The sequence below is a fragment of the Cupressus sempervirens genome, chromosome 9 (assembly GCF_028749045.1).
Source record: "Cupressus sempervirens isolate cs-2001-9-10 chromosome 9, ASM2874904v1, whole genome shotgun sequence".
In the NCBI taxonomy this organism is placed as follows: domain Eukaryota; kingdom Viridiplantae; phylum Streptophyta; class Pinopsida; order Cupressales; family Cupressaceae; genus Cupressus; species Cupressus sempervirens.
In genome coordinates, this window is record NC_143126.1 from 203,126,799 (window position 1) to 203,146,393 (window position 19,595).

At 32.1% G+C, this 19,595-nt stretch overlaps 2 protein-coding genes across 2 annotated transcripts in view; both read left to right on the top strand.

The window, feature by feature from the left end:
- Positions 1-5,189, top strand: part of LOC149538198 (cucumisin-like) — a 56,641-nt gene extending 51,452 nt beyond the window's left edge. Inside the window, exons 11-14 of the mRNA XM_089802433.1 lie at positions 4,090-4,159; positions 4,360-4,589; positions 4,691-4,747; positions 4,997-5,189. Coding sequence (XP_089658559.1) covers positions 4,090-4,159; positions 4,360-4,589; positions 4,691-4,747; positions 4,997-5,189 — 550 coding nt within the window. The remainder of the gene's footprint in view (positions 1-4,089; positions 4,160-4,359; positions 4,590-4,690; positions 4,748-4,996) is intronic.
- A 2,295-nt stretch (positions 5,190-7,484) lies between these two features.
- Positions 7,485-8,407, top strand: LOC149538199 (subtilisin-like protease SBT4.3). Its single transcript, XM_089802434.1, has 4 exons — positions 7,485-7,617; positions 7,908-8,018; positions 8,163-8,239; positions 8,351-8,407. Exons 1-4 carry the CDS (start codon positions 7,485-7,487, stop codon positions 8,405-8,407), a joined length of 378 nt encoding a protein of 125 aa, XP_089658560.1.
- Positions 8,408-19,595: the final 11,188 nt, after the last annotated feature.

Here is a 19,595-nt window from a genome sequence, read left to right on the forward strand (position 1 = left end):
CAAAATATCATTTGAGTATGTCTTTCTCTTAAAACTAGACTTTGTCATCTTTCCCAATTGACATTGTTTACACATAGTATTATCAGATTTCTTCAATTTTGGCAAACCTCTTCCTTTTTTCATCTTACTAATGCTAACCATATTATCAAAATTTATGTGACATAACCTCTTATGCCCTAACCAAATATATTCATGTTGTGAAAAAAACATGTATCATCAGATAAATCTAGATAGAACAAGTTACCTCTTGTTTGATCATCACTTCCAATCAGTTTACCATCAACATCAAATATTTTGGCCTTTCTAGGATGGAATTCAACTTTTTAACCTAGTTTATTTAACTGTGAAACATTCAAGAGATTATAGTTTATTTCTTCAACCAAATATACATTATCATAATTGATCTTATTAATCCATTTTATTGATCATTTACCTTTCACAAGACATGGAACATCATTAAAAAATTTATCACAGCTACCCTTGCATGGTCCAATATTCTAAAATTTATTCCTATCAGTTGTCATGTGATTTGAACAACCTCTATCAATTATTCATCTATCAATTTTATTTACATAAGAGATTAATGTATTTTCCTCATCTTCGTCAAAATATTCTTTCATAGAAACATATACCACTTCTTCATCTTTACTTTAAGATCTAGTATTTGTTTCTTCTTCAACAATTTAACAAGATTTCTAATCTTTTTCTATAAATTAGTCTTTCTCTTTTTTGTCTCAATCATATATTCTTCCTTTGTACTTCCTCTCCTTTCTTCCTTCCTTTTCCTCTCTATCAAGATGTCTTGCAACAATATGACCAAATTTGTTACATGAAAAATAGATAATAGTAAGTTTGTCTTTTCATTTTCCTTTGCGTCTTCCAAGTCTTATAGCCATCAGTGCCTCAAACTCATTAAGTTCGTCATCATAAGTATCATTGTCACTTTTTCACATATTTTCCTTCTCCTTTCTTGCTAAGAATCACTTGTGATTTAAAAGAAGATTCAACATTAGCAGAAATATAATTTTCAAAATTAGACATCTCAAAAGTAGAAAGACTAGCAATCACACTTCCAAAGTTAGGTCATTACCTGGAGTACATCTTAAGTCTTGTATTAAAAAAATATAATAGAATAGATAGAAAGTAGAGTTCCCAATACCTTTTTTATTACTATTTTATCCTCAATATTTCCATTAGCACCTTCAATAGCATTCACAACCACTTTGATTCTTGCACAATAGTGAACTATGTTCACACCTTCTGTCATTCTCTTTTCATCCAATTTTTTTCTCAAACTTTCTAATTGGATCTCATAAAATTACCATCTCCCTCACATATGGTCTTCGATTTATGCCACATTTCCTTTGAATTCTTTTATGTCATCAAACTTATCATAGCTTAGGGATGAAGCAATCTCCAACATTCTTTGATTGTGCTCTTTCTTTTCTTTGAGTTATTGAGCAATTGGAGGGACTATTATTATGTTCACTTATGAATTTTCAAAAAAATCTAGTGCATCATCCCTAATACTAGCTATATGTAATTTCATCAAATTTTTCCATGTAGGAAAATTGTCTTTGTTCAACTTTGGTACCTCCTATTTGTACATCATGATCTTTATCTTTGAGTACCTTCAAACTTCTCTCAATAACCACCTATTCTTTGAAACCAATTATTACAATATTTAGAATGACAAAGAGAAGTTGGGGTGGGTGGGATGGGTGTGAATTAGTTATCCAAGGTCCAGATGTACCAATTGAACAAAAGAACTCTTGACCAACTTCAAGTTTTATCATTCCATAGCTTAGTCTCAATAGTCATCTTTTAGTAACATCAATTAGTTGTCCACTATCCTAAATGTAACAGACTTGCAAAATATAAATATCAGCACCACAAATAACATACACATAAGTTTGACACTAGGATTTAACATGGAAACCCAATTTGGGAAAAACCACTAGCAACATGTCACTAATTTTTACTCTTCTAAAGTGAGCTCTATTAGGAGACAACTTTGTTGAAGGTTACAAAACCCACTGTTAAATGACCTTATTTTAGGATTTAATCGCCCTTTTAGGAGTGGTCTTTTTACAGGAATTTAAAGCATTCCATTACAATCTCACCCTGATAAAGGATTTACATATGACTATTAGGTCAACCTTGTTTAAAGGATTTCAAATACTATTTACAATGGTTAGAAAGTAACAACAAGGTTTTGATCTTTTTAAGTACAAATCACTTTGCATGTATGAATCTCTATTTAGCTCATAAAAACATTCACTTTGTGGCCTTCATTGTCATCTTAGTCCCAGATTTTCTTGATAACACTTCAAGCAATGATTCTTCAGTTCTTCACCTCTTCTCGGCCTTTTTCTTAGATATGCTAGTCAATGACATCAATAATTGCTCCAACTCCCACGAACATATCTCATAGTTTAAAAGTTTTCCCTTGTACCTCCTTCAATAGGTAATTCGATCTTTAGTTTCTTAAACATCACCATAGATCTTAGGGTTTATGATTAGATTCATTACATATAATGAATATTATCACCATTTTGTCTATCCTCTTCTTTTGTAGAAACTTCTCTTGGAATCTATTCCTTATTTTATTTACTTAATCCTCTCTTAGCATTAAATAATCCAACTCATTGATCCTTATGTTCAAGATGCTTTCCATATTCCAAGAAATCAACTTAGTCGACTGGAAGTTACAATTTCTCTAAACTATTAAAATGTTGTTCCTTGACCAACATTGTGTTATGACTCTTGGTTATCATTGGTTTACTTGGTTGCTACTAAATTTCTTGCTCGGCACACACATTTCACTCAATCATCACTAATGCTTGGTCAACACTAATTTTTCTTATTTTGTTCTCATGCTCAATCTACACTAGCATCACTCAACATGTATTTTAAATTTCATAACCTTCTACTCTATTGCTTGTTCAAGAATATGCATTTGAGTAGTCTTTGATCATAGCTTCAAGACTTGAGCATAAATGTCTTCTCTTTTTGCAACATGATTCAAACAATCACTTTATCTTGTCAAAGTCCAACTAATCAAGTGTCCATTTATAGTTTCCTCTTCATAACTCAACCTTTACTCTAAATAATTTTTTTATGAACAACTTCTCAAATCCCCTTCATCAATCGAATAGATGCGACACTTAGATAGAAAATTGTCTCACCAATAAGTTTGACATCAACAACAACATAACAAAAGTTCCAATTGTAGTTTCCCACAATAACCCCACACCTTTGAACTAAAAACATGGAAGCACATTCCTTAAAAGGAGAAAACTTCTCATAAGAAGTGATTGATTTCTAAAAAGAGCCATTTATCATCCTAAAAGATTATCCTCTAACCATTTCCAAGTTTCTATCTAGTGTTTAGCTTGGTGGTTGACTTGTATTGAATACAATTCTAGAAATTTGACCCTTTTGTAGAAAAAATCAAATTCAAAAAGTTCTTTAAGCTTGTGAGCACAAAAATATACTCTCTTCTTAATGATGCTATTCCACTCTTTGTTATTATATAAAACTCTCCAAATTTCTTAGCTAAGAGGGTTGTCATGTCCCCAATTTTTGGTGACAGTTCGATTTAATTAATTTAATTAATGGTTGTCCAAGGACGACTAATTAGTTATTTTAATTAAATAAATAGTTATTAAAAGATAACTTTATATTTAATAAAGTGACTTGGAAAATATTTAATAAAGTCACTTAAGAGATAACATCAAAAAAGGTTCTAGAAGTCTCTGGAGAGGATGGAGGGAAAAGAATAAATAGGCACCCCGGGGCTCCATTCGAATGAAGTAGTTGATTATCTCTCTCTTTGTTTTCAAATTGTGATTCAGTCACGGGTGCATTGTGGAAACTTAGGGTTTCGGAAATTGTCATAGTTGGCCATTGAGAACGATAACTCTCAATTGGTACGCGATTTTGAGGGTGTGAAATATCATCCGAATTATTGCAGATTGGAGGTGACGCTGCAGTCATTTCATCAGGGACAAATCTGTGGCCTAAGGCCAAATCTTGCGATTCATTGATCATTGGAGGTTTAGTTAGAAAGGGATTAACTAATTGCAGTATTAGAGGAAATTCGGAAGGAAGTCGGGAAGAGAGTTTAAAGAGACAAGGATCCGATTCAGATCAACAGGTCAAGAAGGGTTCGAATTTCAAAGGAAATTACAAACAATGATTTATTTCCAGCAAGCAAGTTTTCGGTCACCTGAGACGGGCATTTTTTCTCAAGATACTTTCGTCGTTTGAGGCCTAGCAGATATCATAGATTGAAGGTTTGTGGACGTCGCGACTTATCTGAGCTCCAAGAGAGCACGATCTGTGATCGGCCTGCAGTGGAAACTCAAGCGTGCTTTCAACGTGGGATCTGAGAAGACTCTAGCCCAGGCAGTCCGTGTTGTTCACGAATTCGCCAGAGACATAATTCGAAGGAGAAGCTGTGAGGAAGGAGATCTCAAACCAGACTTGCTGTCCAGATTCCTCCAACTGAGTGAAGGAGGCTTTGACGAGGAATCTTTGCGAGACATTGTGCTGAGTTTCGTGTTGGCAGGCAGAGACACGACGACGTCCTTGAATAGCTGTTGAAACTCCAGCCAGGCGTCATTCTAACCAAGCACGGGTCTGAAACGGAGTCTGCTGCATAATGGTCGATCCATTGTAACTATAGAAGATGCATTAATCTAGGACAAGACCGAAGGAGTAGCGGAGAAGGGATTAGACACAGGTCCGAATATTTGTAAGGACTGTTTCCCAATTTCTGACTCAGTCTCGGCGTTCCCCCCCCGTCATCCAGTAAAAAAAAAAAAAAAAAAAAAAACAACCAGCAACCGAGCACCCTGTCACAGGTCGCAATTCATACAAGTGACAGAGATAAGGTGACTAGGTGGAATGGTCGGACTTGGAAGATGAGAGGTATCGCAGGATTCATAAGAGAAATCTCAGTCTAAGATCGCATTGAGAATTTCGTGGCAAGGATTAAACACTCCCAGGAAAAGACAGAACAAGGATACGGAAGATTCGTTGATGATCATTCCCCTGACTGCGATCACTTCCAGATACCTACTGCGGATAGGTTTATGCATCCACATGTTCAGGACAGTTCATGGCAGGCGTCCAGTTTTCATACGTTGCTAGTATCGGATAATCATTCAGCTGGAGGAGACTAGAAGTACTTATTTCAGAACTTGTAAGTCATCTACAATAATAAGATCTCTCTTTGAAATGTATTGCATTCGACACATTTAATTTGGGATAAATTAAAACATTTCCTCTGTGCTCTTTTAACGATTGCACACCAAATATTTGACGAATTGCCACAGTACAATATTGGGATTTAGTGCCCTTTATAGTAAGGGATATCTCAGTGGTATCAGAGCCTGTTTGCTAACTGTTTGACAAAATGCCTAATCATTGAAGTTTTAGTATTTTGGTGTTTAAGAGGCAAATATCCTGTCGGGGATATTTCAAGGGTATACTTCATCATCCTCGTAGATCAGACATCCAACCCACCACAACTCTTTGGCTTAAAGACTTTATTCCAAGCTACCAAAGTGAACCCTTTTTTCCTCCACCCTATCCAAAGGAAATTTATTTGGATTTATTCAATTGAATTCAGAAACTTACTAGTAATGTTAAATAGCCTTAGGGCATAAACAAGGAGGTTTTAAAGTGTAGACTTGATGAGCTAAATTTTGTAAGAAGGTAATGTTTCCTAATTTGTCATAATAAAGTTCAATGTTTCCTAAGGGGTTTCAATGGGTCTTGAGTGGTCATAAGAACCATAGGACCCATTATGACCCCTTGGAATAGAATAATTTTCTTATTTGAATGAATAAATGAAAATTTAGAAATATTTTCCATTAACTACAAATGAAAACTACAACTACAAAAGTAACACATTAGAATTCCCTTAGGGGAAAAAAACAACAAATGCTAAAGAAAGAAAATATTTTACCTTTATAAATCTCAAAGACAATGGTTGTGAATATTCAGAGTAAAAACTACATGCAAAAGTTATAGGGTGATCTTCTACTTATATATTTAGGCAAAATAGATACAACACTCTAAAAAAGGTATGGTAGAAACAAATGAAATATGGGTGCAATCCATGAGGAAGAAGCAAAGAGAATATATAGTTTATAAATCATTCAATGTAACTAGGGTGGTTGAATTAAGGACACATGAAACATATTCATCTAGTGGGATGTTTAAGTTTAAGAAGTTAGTGGTAAGATTACAGTGTGCATACAAGAGGATTTGGTGTTCATGCAACAAGTAAACATAAAACCACCATGACTAATATTGACATAAATGTAAAAAACTTCTAATTGTGGGCCCGTGCCCATCCCATTCAATGCAATAGAAAAGGTTCTTTCGGAAACAATGGTGTTAATCGACATGCCAATGTGGCAAACAAATGATTTTGTTCCAAAAGTTTTGATTTTGGGGTTGCCATAAATGGGAAGGAAAAATAATTAAATTTTTAAAGATTTTTGGTCCATGTGGACTCCAAGCCTAGAGTGCACACCTCCTATCTCCCCTCTCATAGACTAAACATAAATAACACATTAAACTAGAAAGTTATTATAGAGTGGCATCAACCATTCTAAGAAATAATATTAATGAGGATTTGTTTCTTTTCTAAAATTGAGGCAAAACTGTTATTATGAAATCCAAAATTGACATAATATACATTTGTATTCAAAAAATTGAATTATTATAAGAATTTATTAATTCTCATTTACCCCAAAACCAATATTTTAATCCACTTTCTAAAAAGATAGAAGTGAAAAATAAATTTCGATTCTACTTAAATGAGAATTCGATAAATCAAAAATTTTATTTAATTAAATCCACAAGTATCATATGTGTCTCAACTTAATTTCTGTTTACAACTGTCTACTTTATAGACTCTAATGAAGTAGTAGGAGAATCAGTGTTCTTTGTTGGAAACACCTCCTCCGTCTTGGACTCAACATCCAAATATAAACAAGCTATACAAAAAGATATACTCCCATTTGACAATTTAAATATTATTTAATTTCACCAAACATATAGACTCTAGTTAACTCTGACAAATAAAACAGAAATAAACAAATGAATTTTTTTGGGCAACATATCAAAATTAGAGTATGTTGGCAATATATCCGACTATACACGCATAAAAGATATTCCTTGTCTTTGATGCCAGTTACTGATTGATGAATATAATCTTCAATTTAATAAAAACCAAGCCCATCTTAGCTGGAATTAAAATCTATACGAATTGCCAAAATCATCATTCTAAAAGCCATTTATGTTCCTTGCTAAAAAAAAAAGTTTGTTCCGTTCCAACAGCAATGATATCAGGCATTCTTTCATCTATTATCTAAAATATATTTCCCAGCCGCCAATGAGCTATGTTGACATTTCAAATCTTTATCAGTAAAGCTCGAAATAGAAATTAGGGTTAAATAGCCTACATGGGATCTAAGCCGTCAAAAGTTGGCGCGGCTTCCCTCGATTTAGCTCAGTTTGCTTTGAGGGTTAGTTATTGGAAGAGCTTTCGTGGCTTCGCAGCACTTCTTTCTCCATCCGGCGCTGCAAAACTCAGAGGTAAACAAATTTTAAGAAATACTGAAAGAAATAGAGGGAGAGAATGATATTATTTACATGCAAAGAGTGTTAAAATGAATTTATTTGTTGTTGTTGTTATACTGGTATAGACATGAAAGGCGTCTTTTGGTGTTTGAGATCGTGAAAGTCAAGCCCAAGACTATTAGGACGTGGGATATCTATGTTAAATAATTTCAAACTTAGTTTTTTCTATTATGTTCATAATAGCAATTAAAATAAATTTATTTGTTGTTATTATTAAATTATAGAAATGGATGGCATATTTTCAGTGTTTGAGATTGTGAAAGTGAAGCCCTCTACTACTAGGTCGTGGGATTTCTTTGGCTTTGATTCATTTCCTGAAGACCTTAATTTGAATCTTCAGAGCAACGTGGTTGTTGGTGTTATAGATTCTGGGAAATTTGTACTTTTCTTGTTTTTATTTATATTTCTAATGTTTTGTTCAATCAAACTCATAAAATCAATTATTAATGTAACAATAGTTGGCATGTCTCTTTTGTTCCCATATCTCTTTTGTGATGTAGGAATATGGCCAGAATCAATGAGTTCTAGTGACCGCGATAATGCTGGCCCTCTTCCCGGGTGGAAGGGTGGCTGCAATGTCACGATAGACTTTCTAGGGTGCAACTCGTTAGTTTCCTTTCTACCTATTTTACTATTGATATATTTCATTGATCTTATTGGACGCTTATAAAAAAAATTCTAAGGGTAGGGTTCCATGGGCACCCGCTTGTTTAAAAATAGAGCGTGTGCCGCTGAACTTTTTTAGGAACATTTAAAGGGGAGTCATGGCACTTTTTTAGGAACATTTAAAAGGGGAGTCATGGCATTACATATAAATCTGCTTTAAAAAATTAGCTCCTAAATTGAAGAAAATATTAAAAATATAAATTGTTGTTTTTGGAATTTTTGGCAAGATGATTACAATTTGGAGGGAAAATGAAAGGTAGGTTCTTGCCAAGTCGCAAAATTCTTTCCTAAACAGTAGGGGCTATTTCCAGCCACCCTGCACACCCCCCCCCCTTTTGCATCCGCTCAACTAAAAAGTAGGGGCTCCTGGTTAATAGGAAAAGATTCCAAATTAAGCTTTAGCCCTCTCAAAATATTATCATGGGACCTCTACTTCCTTAAATATAGAGCCCAAGCGCCCCCCCCCCCCCCATGGGACCCCAGGGTAAGACAAATTGAAGATTGATGGATTTCAAAAGTTTTAGCTGATGCATATATTGTTAGAATTGTATGTTTAGGACAAAAGACAAAAGTAAGTTTATATATATATATATATATATATATATATATATAAAAGACTAAATGACCAAAATAAAAAGTATTAATGTTTGTGAGATAAGAAGAAAAATGGCTAGAAGTTAGAAGTACTGTCATCAACATTCTCTACAAACATCATATTTCCTAATTACAGTATTTCTGAAATTTCATGAAACTCTGCCAAATTTGGTGAATCAAGAGAGAAGCTTTGTCCATCACTTGTTAAATTCAAATACATGAGCCAAAACATTGCCCTCTTATTGATGAAGGACATAAATCAACATCCTATTCAGACAATACTTGGAAATGATGGCTTGAATAATAATCTTGTAATCACCTTTAGTAATCAAGTGTTTAAAGCCATTATGAAGAGTGCTTGGAATTAGTTACAATTATTACTAAATAATTAAACATTGTGAGAAGGATCCATAATGTGAGTATAGTCTTTATGTGACATATTATTCTAATCAATGTTGTTTGAGGTAAGTAGGTTTTTATGTATTTCACTTGTTTCTAGATTTACTAGTTTGGACTTTTTGTTTTCAATATTTTGAATTACATTTCTTTTTTATTTATCATTAGAATGAAAGAAATTGTTAAGAAATGTGGAAATACAAATTACAATTTATATTTCTATGTTTTTTGATGATGTTTTTGTTGGAAATATAAGAGGAGTAAGTGAGAGGGAAGGGGTGAATCAGTTACTACAAAAAAAATCTCAGATCCCTTAGATGTCAATACAAATCAAAATATAAACTCTGATTAAATTGTATTCTATTGTTACTTAGCAAACACACATGCACTCAATTTACAATAGCAAATGATATAACTCAGCAAATATTGAGAATCAAATATAACTTGGCAATAACTAAATGTACTAATTTTAATGTGATTAAGCTTAAGTTTAACTTAGTTGCATATACATAAAAGAAATAACATGAACACAAGTCACACCAAGATTTAATGTGGAAACCCAATTTGAGAAAAACCACCAATTGCAACTAGTTACTTATTTTCACTTTTTTAAAGTGAATCATGTTCGGAGCCAACCCTATTAAAAGTTATGAAACACATTGTTAATTGTGACCCCATTAGAGGATTTAATCATCCTATTAGGAGTGGCCTTGTTAGATGTTTGTAAGACACTTCAAATAGAAATGTCAACTTGTTAGAGGATTTACAAATAGTCATTAAGCCAACTCTATTAAGAGATTTAGATCACTACTATAATGGTTAGAGTGTAACAATGAAATGACCTAAATTCTGATGTAACTAAATTGTTTATTACAGATCTCACTTATGGTTTGTATACTTGATCCTTTATGATCAAATGGATCTTTGAAGCTCAACAAGGATATTCTTCTTATCCTTATAATTCACTTCCTCTAAGAATCTTCAAATCTTCCTTTATGTTCCACACATTCAATTCTCAACTTGACCTTATATTTATATGTTACACATTGTCAAGTTAGCCTAAATACAACTTAGAATACTTAATATTCATCTCCTCAGTCGGCTAAAACCAACAATTAAATCAATTAAACTCAATATGCCAAAACAAGAAAATTCTTTGTTAGTCAACTGTGCTCAGTAGACACTAACTTAGAAGTAATTTTCTTGAGTTAACCAAGTAAACTTGCTTAACACTACATATTCACAAAGTTCTTATGGTAGCCAAGTGAGCTCAGTTAACACTGGTTTCATCCAGCATTTTTTTCATTAACCAAGTGAGCTCGATTAACACTCAACTTTTGTAAACTTTCCTTTGACAACTGAGTGAACTCGGTAGACATTGTCTTCTGAACTTGGCAAACTCTGGAATGTTTGGTAGACACGAAAAATTGTCTTCATTAGCTTGATATACACTAATTGAAAATGATATGAAATTTTGTGTAACATCAAAGAAAATACATAATTAATCAATTATTTTCAACACTCTCCCTCTTTGGCATTGGTGGCAACACAACATGTCATAATACAATGAAATTTATAGAGCAGGAATATAGTAAATAACATATCCTTAGTTTAATTCTAATTCTCATCCATGAGAACTCCCTCTATTAGTGTAAACTCCCTCTTCCTTTAGTTTCTCATCCTATTAACAAAACTCTATCTTCAACATCTACTTCTAATAGAAAATTTTCCTTCTTTGATATTAGACCAAGTTCTCCCTCTTTGACATCTTTGGAACTAATAAAATTTCTATAAAATATATACTCTCCCTTTTTATATAATTTTTGTGAGATGACAACAAAGTTCTCCCTCTTTGACATCTCACGCCAAAGACAATATTCAGTGAATATCAATGTACCCCATGTATTAATTCATTTGCAATGTGCCTTCTCAATACTATATCAACTATCTGATCTTCAACATGCTCTAGTTGATGCATCACTAAACTGCATTTAGTGAACTTCAGATAAGGGAATGACCCCTAACTTACCTCTTAGATACAAAAATGCATCCTTAGTTAATAGCTTAGTGAATATGTCTACAATTTGTTCTTTAGTATTCACATATTCCAATCTTACCTCTTGTACCAACTCTCTCAAAAAATGATATTTTATAGCAATTTTCTTGGCTTTGGTATGCATCATAGGATTCTTTGATATATTAAATGCACTAGTATTATCATAGAATATAACCACTGGATCCTTGATCTCTACCTTCATACCTGCCAACAATTGCTTGAACCAAGCAACATTGGAACAACAAACTATTTATGGCACATATTTTACTTCTATTGTGGACTGAGAAATATAATTATGCTTCTTACTTATCCAAGACACTAGTCTTTTACCAAGAAAGAATGTTCCACCACTAGTGCTCTTTCTATCATCAACACTTCCTACCCAATTAGCATCTATGAATGCTTTCAAATCTAAATTGCCTCTTTTTTTTGTACCATAATCCATAGTCTTCAGTACCTTTCAAATACCTCATGATTCTCTTGATTTCCATCATGTGATTTTCTTTGAGATTTGTTGAGAATCTTGCCACCATACCCATTACAAGAGAAATGTTAGGCCTAGTGTGTACAACATACTATAATTTTTCAATCATTGATCTATATGCAGTCTGATCTACTTGCTTGAAATCATCATTTTTGGAAAGCTTGTGTCTAGTAGACATAGGTGTTCCAACTGGTCTTGAATCTTCCATTCCAAGCTTCTTTAGTATCTCTTTGATATATTTGGATTGAGTAATATAGATGTCATATTTCTTTTGGATTTGCAATCCAATAGAGAATTTTATCTCTCCAAACACAACCATCTCAAATTCATTACTCATTTAATTTAAAATTCCTTGCATAAGTCATCATTTCGTATAAATAAAGTGTCATCCACAAAGATTTCTTTTAGTACAATCTTCTTGTCTAGTCCTTCTTTAATATACAAGTTGCTATTATCATTTGTTCTTTGAAAACCAATATTTAGCAAGTAGTTATGAAGTCTTTCATACCAAGCTCTAGGAGCTAACCTGAGACCATACAATGCTTTGTGTAATTTATAGATAATATCTATTTTGCTAGGATCCACAAAATCTTCTGGTTATTCTATGTAGACTTCTTCATTAAAAATTTCATTTAAGAATGCAGATTTTACATCCATTTGATAAACTTTCAATCATTTATATGCTACATATGCTAGTAAAGTTCTAACACCTTTTAATTTTGCAATAGGATCAAAATTTTCACCATAATCAATACCTTCTTCTTGAGAATAACCTTTACAAACTAACCTTTCTTTGTTTCTTGAAACTTTTCCATCTTCATTTAGCTTATTTTTGAAAACACACTTTGTACCAATTACATTTTTATTCTTGGGTCTAGGAACAAGAGTCCAATTCTTATTCTTTTCTATCTATTCTATTTTTTTATTCATAGCCTATATCCAACTTTCATTATCCAAAACATCTTTAACATTTCTATGTTCAAATTCAGCAAGTAAACATATACCTTTGAATTTATTTCTTGTCATTGTTCAATCTAATTTGTTTTTAATTATCTGATTAGGTGCATGGTGCCTTCTAACATATCTTTCTAACATAGGTACTTTGGATTTAGAACATGTTCCACCTGCCTCTTCATGATCTTCTATATAAAGCTCGAGTCCCACTATCTGTGACTCAGTTTTCTTTAGCACTAGCTTGGTAGCTTCATATGATGACTCAGGTTGCACTAGTTGCAACTCGATAGCCTTTAAAAATTTTGGGGACTCAAGAGGTGAGACCTCCTAACTTCCAAATAGATTTGGCAATGTATCAGGTTCATAGTAAATAAACCTTCTGTAATCCTCAAGTTCTTTTTTGCTTTCCTCTTCAATCTTTTCTGCAAACTCAACTATTCTCACATGTGCACTTTTTATAATTTTATGAGTGGATAAATTCAAACATTTATATGTTTTACTTCTGTAGGAGTATCCTAGGAATATGCCTTCATCACCTTTCACATCAAATTTACCTTTCTTAGATTCCTTCAAGACATAACATTTGCTACCAAATACTTTCAAGTAACTTACATTAGGTTTGTAGCCATACCATAGTTCATAAGGAGTTTGATTTGATTCTTTCTTCAACTATACTCTATTCAGGGTATGCATTGCAGTACTGATTACTTCCTTTCAGTATTTGATTACAACATTTGTTTCTATCATCAAGGTTCTTGCACAATCCATTATGGATCTATTCCTTCTTTCAGCTATACCATTTTTCTATGGTGTAGCAAGGGCTGATAATTGTCTTTTAATTCCTCTTTCAATGCAAAATTCATTTGAAATGAATTCACCACCTCTGTTTGAACTCAAACATTTCATCTTCTTTCCAATTTCTTTTTCTACTCTTGCTAGATACCACTTAAATTTTTGAAAAGCTTTAGATTTTTCTTTTAGATACATTGCAGTCATCATTCTAGAATAGTCATCAAAAAATAAAATAAAAAACTTATCTCCATTGTATCTCTCTATTGCAATAGGTCCATAAAGGTCTATATGAACAAACCCCAAGATTTCTTCTGAATGATAGTTCTTGCTTTTGAAACTAATCTTTCCAATCTTTCCAATTTGACAATTTTTGCATAGACTTGTATCAAATTTCCTCAAACTAGGAATGCCTTTTACTCTTTTCTTCTTTCTTATCTTAATTAGATTATCAAAAATAACATGACATAACCTTTTATGTGAAAATCAGATTTCTTCTACTTGAATGATAAAACATGAACTTTCACTGAGATCTAGGTAGAATAGGTTACCTTTTTGTTCATTTGCCAAACCCAACCAAATTTGCTTTTCCATCCAGTAGTTCAACCTTCCAATTCATGAATTCTACCTTGAATCCAATGCTATTCAACTATGCCACACTTAATAGATTATGCTTTAGTACTTCAACCCAATAAGCATTACCACATTTAAGTTCATTGGTTAGTGAGATACAACCTTTTCCCTTTATGCAACAAGGTTCATTGTTTCCAAATCTCACAATTCCACCATCATAATGTTCCATATGTTTATACATTGTTTTTTCAATAGTCATATGATGTGAGTGGCCACTATCACTAATCTATGTATCTTTCTTGTTAGCATGAGAGATAAGTGTTGTTTTATCTCCTTCATTATCAAATTCATCTTTTACAACAATATATACCATTTCATCATCTTTATTACTATCTAAATCTTTAGCTATAAAACAAAATTTATTGCCTTTATTCCTTGTAGTCCTTGAAATCCTTCTTGCCTTTGTACTTGTTGTGATTCTTTTTATCTTTTTCTTCTTTTTTTGGGCACCTTGCAACAATGTGTCCAACTTCTCCACAAGAGAAATAGATTAAAAAAAATTACCTTTATACTTTCCTTTGTCTTTGGGATACCTTTTTGCAAGAAATGCTTCAATGGCTTCAAGATTACTATCAAAACTATCTTCCTCTTCACTTTTAGATTGTTTTCTATTAGATCTTTTAGCTTTCTTTTTGAGTGATACCTTGGCTTCAAATGTAGACTTAAGATTTCTAGAACTAGTAGTATAATTATCATAGTTATTTAGTTCAAATCCTATCAATCTTCCTACTAGAGCATCCAAAGTTATCTTGTTATTTAGATCACATCTCATCTCTTGAATAGCAGACACTTTGATTACATAGATAGGAAGAAGGGTTCTAAGTACCTTTCTTACCACTGTTACATCTTCAATTATTCCTCCAAAGGTTTTGATAGGAATAATATTGTCTTTGATTCTCTCAACATATTTTATAATATTTTCATCCTCTCTCATTTTTATCTAATCAAAATGGCCTCTCAAACTTTCTTCATTGGCTCTCTTTACATTATCATCACCTCCATAGATATCCTCTAATTTGGTCCACATGTCATTAAAGTAGCACATCCTATGACCTCAACAAATTCAACATAGTTAAGAGTTGATGCTATGTCAATCATCATGATATTATGATTTTTTTTTTTAGCAATTTCTTCTACAATCATTGTACCAATAGGAGATTTGTAAGAAGTGTTTAAGTTTTTCAAACCTAAATCACTAATGGTTGTCAGATGCAACTTCATAAGGTCTTGTCATCCTAAAAAGTTGTCTCTGTTCAATTTGGGAATCCCTCTTCTATAAGACATCCTGATTTTTTAGCTTAGGTCCTTGAAACCTTTTCTGTAAGAATCAAAAGCTCTGATACCAATTGTTAAAAATATAAGAGGAGTAACTGAGAGGGAAGGGGTGAATCAATTACTAAAAAATAAATCCTAGATCCCTTAGGTGTCAATACAAATCAAAACATAAACTCTAATTAAACTATATTTTGCTATTACTTGATAAACACACATGCACTCAGTGTACACTATCAAATATTGTAACTCAGAAAATACTAGGAATTAACTATAACTTGGAAATAACTAAATATACTAATCTTAATGTGATTAACCTTGAGTTTAACTTAGTTGCATACACATAAAATAAATTGCATGAACACAAGTCACACCAAGATTTAATGTGGAAACCTAATTTGAGAAAAATCACGAATTAAAGCTAGTTACTAATTTTTACTCTTCTAAAGTGAGCCCTATTAAGAGCCAACCCTTGTAAAGTTTATAAAACACACTACTAGGTGTCACCTTATTAGAGGATGTAATCACCTATTAGAAGTGATCTTGTTAGAGGTCTTTATGACATTTCAAATAGAAATGCCACCTTGTTAGAGGAATTACAAATAACTATTAAACCAACTCGATTAAGAGATTTAGATCACTGCTATATTGGTTAGAGAGTAACAATGAAATGATCTAAACTATGATGCAACTAAATTGCTAATTATAGATCTCAATTCTAGCTTGTATACTTGATCCTTTCTGATTGAACATGTATCCCTACACTTCAACAAGGATATTCTGCTTATCCTTCTAATTTTCTTCCTCTAAGCATCTTCAAATCTTTTGTAATGTTCCACACATTCAATTCCCAACTTGACCTTATATTTATATCTTACATATTATCAAGTCATCTTGAATACAACTTAGAATACTTAATATTTATCTCCTCGGCCTACTAGAACCAACAATTAAATCAATTTAACTCAATATGCCAAAACAAGAAAATCCTTCATTAGTCAACCCTATTCGGTAGACACTAACTCAAAAATAATTTTCTTATTTTAACCAAGTGAATTTGGCTAACACTACATATTCATAAAGTTTCTTTGGTAAATGAGTGAGCTTAGTTAACAACGGTTCAATCCAACATTTTCTTCTTTAACCGAGTGATCTTGGTTTACACTCAAATTCTATAAACTTTCTTTTGATGACCAAGTAAACTTAGTAGACACTGTCTTCTGAACTTGACAACCTCTATAATTTTTGGCAAACATAGGAAACTATCTTCATCACCCAAGTGAGTTCGGCATATAGTGAGTAGAAATGATATGATATTTTGTCTAACATCAAAGATAATATACAATTAAAATCAAATGTTTTCAACAACTTTTTATATTTCTACATCTATGCTTATTTACCAATTTACATTTCTACATATTTTGACATTCTATTCCATCCTAAATTAAGTGTAGAGAGAAAAAGATACACAATCAAATATATAAAAGCAACTGAACTAATAGATTATAAAAGTGTAAGAAACCACTGTGATCTACTTTGTTCGAGTTCTATTAACTTTTTCCTATTTTATTAGTAAATTCATACTACTATTCTCCAAATAAAGATTAATATACCTTTTTAACATATGATTGAATTTATAGGAAAGTGATAGGGGAAAATTACTATCATACTTCTGATGTTTCTATACCTCAAAATGATTTTTAGTATCCAAGGGATGGTACAAGCCATGGAACACAAACCACCTATGTAGCTATTGGATACATTGTAGATAATACAAAAAATTTTAGTATTGCTAATGGACTTGCACGAAGTGGAGCCCCCAAGGCAAGGCTTGCTAGTTACAAGTTTTGTTGGATGGATGAACAATGTGATTATTTTGATATCCTCTTAGCCTTTGATGATGCAATCCATGATGGCGTGGACATTATTTCTATCTTAGTTACTCCTCCTCCTGGCCCCTACTTCTTTTGTGGTATTATCATTGGAAGATTTCATGTAATACAACATAATATTCTAGTTTTAGTTACTGGTAGAAATACTAGACTTAGTTTATGAACTATCAGTAATTTAGCTCCATGGATTCTAACCATAGCAACAAGTCACCTTGACTGCGGAATGGAAAGTGAACTCTTTCTAGGAAACAAGGTTTCCATAAAGGTGATATGTTTTCTAAATGAGTTGTTGAATACTACTCTAACAATATACTTTTATTTATGTCTACAAATTTAAATTGGGCTAGGTTTATATGTAGTTATGATAATATGTTAAGTGTTAACTATAGTAAGTCTAGATATATAAATATGTTAGTTTTGGCATTTGTGATATCTTCAACATTAGTATGAAGTTAAGTAGATTTTTTTTTTTAAAACATTTTTTATAAATACTTATGTTTTAACCATATCTCTTTTCTTAAGTCCTCAATTTGTTGGACAGAGGTGTCTATTATATCTTCTTCATATTGGTAATGTGGTTGAGCAGTTTCTTGTGACATCCTTAAGTGAGATGGTAGAAGTCTCCTGAATAGAAACATCTTCTTGAGAGAAAAGGCAAGCTCAACTAATAGATTTTTTAAATATAATCTACAATATAAATTAAATTGTCCTTACAAAGTCTAAATAGTAATTTGGTATCTATTGATAAATGGAGCCAATATTCCTACTCCAAGGTCTAATAGAGATAGTACCCGGGTCAAATTCAATACATATAGGCGTACATCAAAGCTTGAATTCTAGACTAAAAGTATTACAAAGTCAAAATTCACTTATTTCTCCAAATTTAATTTCTTATTATAATGTTTAAGAGTGACTATAAGTGTAATACAATTTGAAAAAATATTATATATTCTTATATCTTCTTATCATTACTCTTGTGAACTATGTACTCAATGTCAACCTGACTCACTGGATACAACGAAACTAAGTGGAAATATTATCTTTTTCTATTTAGCTAGGGATCATCTAGATAATATTGTTTATAATTTTTCTAGTGTGTGTACGATAATAATTGTTGATACTACATAGCCTGAGATAGTAGACATCTACTTTGGCCCTGCCACAAGAATAATTGGTCAAAAATCATATCTTGTGCTAGATTACACAGCTTTAGTAGGGTAATTAAATTACATTATAATATTACAAATTGGGTGAAGATAAACTTGTTAAGATCTATGGACAACTTTTTAACATGATTTTTTAATTTTTGTAATCCCTAAGCAATCTGATTGTGAGAATTCAAAAAACCACTAATCCCACAATATCTACACCAAAAGTGGCTTCATTCTCTTCATGAGGTCACAATCCATTTACACCAAACATTATGAAGGTATATTTTTATATAACATAAGAAAATAAAGCAGTACTCTTGAAAGCTTAACATAATTGTCGCATGGAATAATATAACCTAATATGATGAAATGTGTTGTCAAACGGACATCATTTTTGATGTCTCATCCAAACATAATTGCATTTGATACTATTCTAGATGACGATAGGAGGTAACCCTTCATTATAGAATCTTGAACCTCTTTTTTAGCCCCTCATGTATCAGGAGTTGTAGCTTATATTAAGTCTTATCATCCACATCAATCTCTTACTGCCATTAATCAACTCTCCTCACTATAGGTATTTTCCTTCAAAATTGACTTCATTTACATCAAAAGAGATAAAACGTAAAAAAACTTATAGAGCTTGAATATTTAAGAGTCAGTCATTAGCATGTGATGTTTCCAATTGAAATTAAATCAAAAACTCTCTTATAGTTTCTTAATTACTATGATATAAGATTTCTTTTGCACTAACTCTCATTGAATTTCAATTTTTTAAATTTTTTATAATTACCATCTTCATTTTACTTGTTGGTTCTTATTTGTATAGGTTTGGGCCTTATCTCATTTTATCTATTCAAAATATTGAATTTTAGTTGATTAAATTGTTTATATTTACCATCCTTAATCATTTTCTTTATGATCTTGTTGGTTCTTATTTGTTGAATGGGGTTATCCTCCACACTAAATGCACCTTTGATCAAAATTTAAAAAATAAAAAATAAAACAAATTTTGTTGAAATTCTCAACATTTGTTCTTCATGATC

What these genes read in the sequence shown, in the direction of transcription:
- LOC149538199 (XM_089802434.1), top strand. Translation starts at nt 7,485, where the DNA reads ATGGGATCTAAGCCGTCAAAAGTTGGCGCGGCTTCCCTCGATTTAGCT. An exon ending in TCAGAGCAACGTGGTTGTTG is followed by an intron (nt 8,019 to 8,162) that starts GTGTTATAGATT and finishes TTTGTGATGTAG; the next exon opens with GAATATGGCCAGAATCAATG. An exon ending in GGTGGAAGGGTGGCTGCAAT is followed by an intron (nt 8,240 to 8,350) that starts GTCACGATAGAC and finishes TTCTAAGGGTAG; the next exon opens with GGTTCCATGGGCACCCGCTT.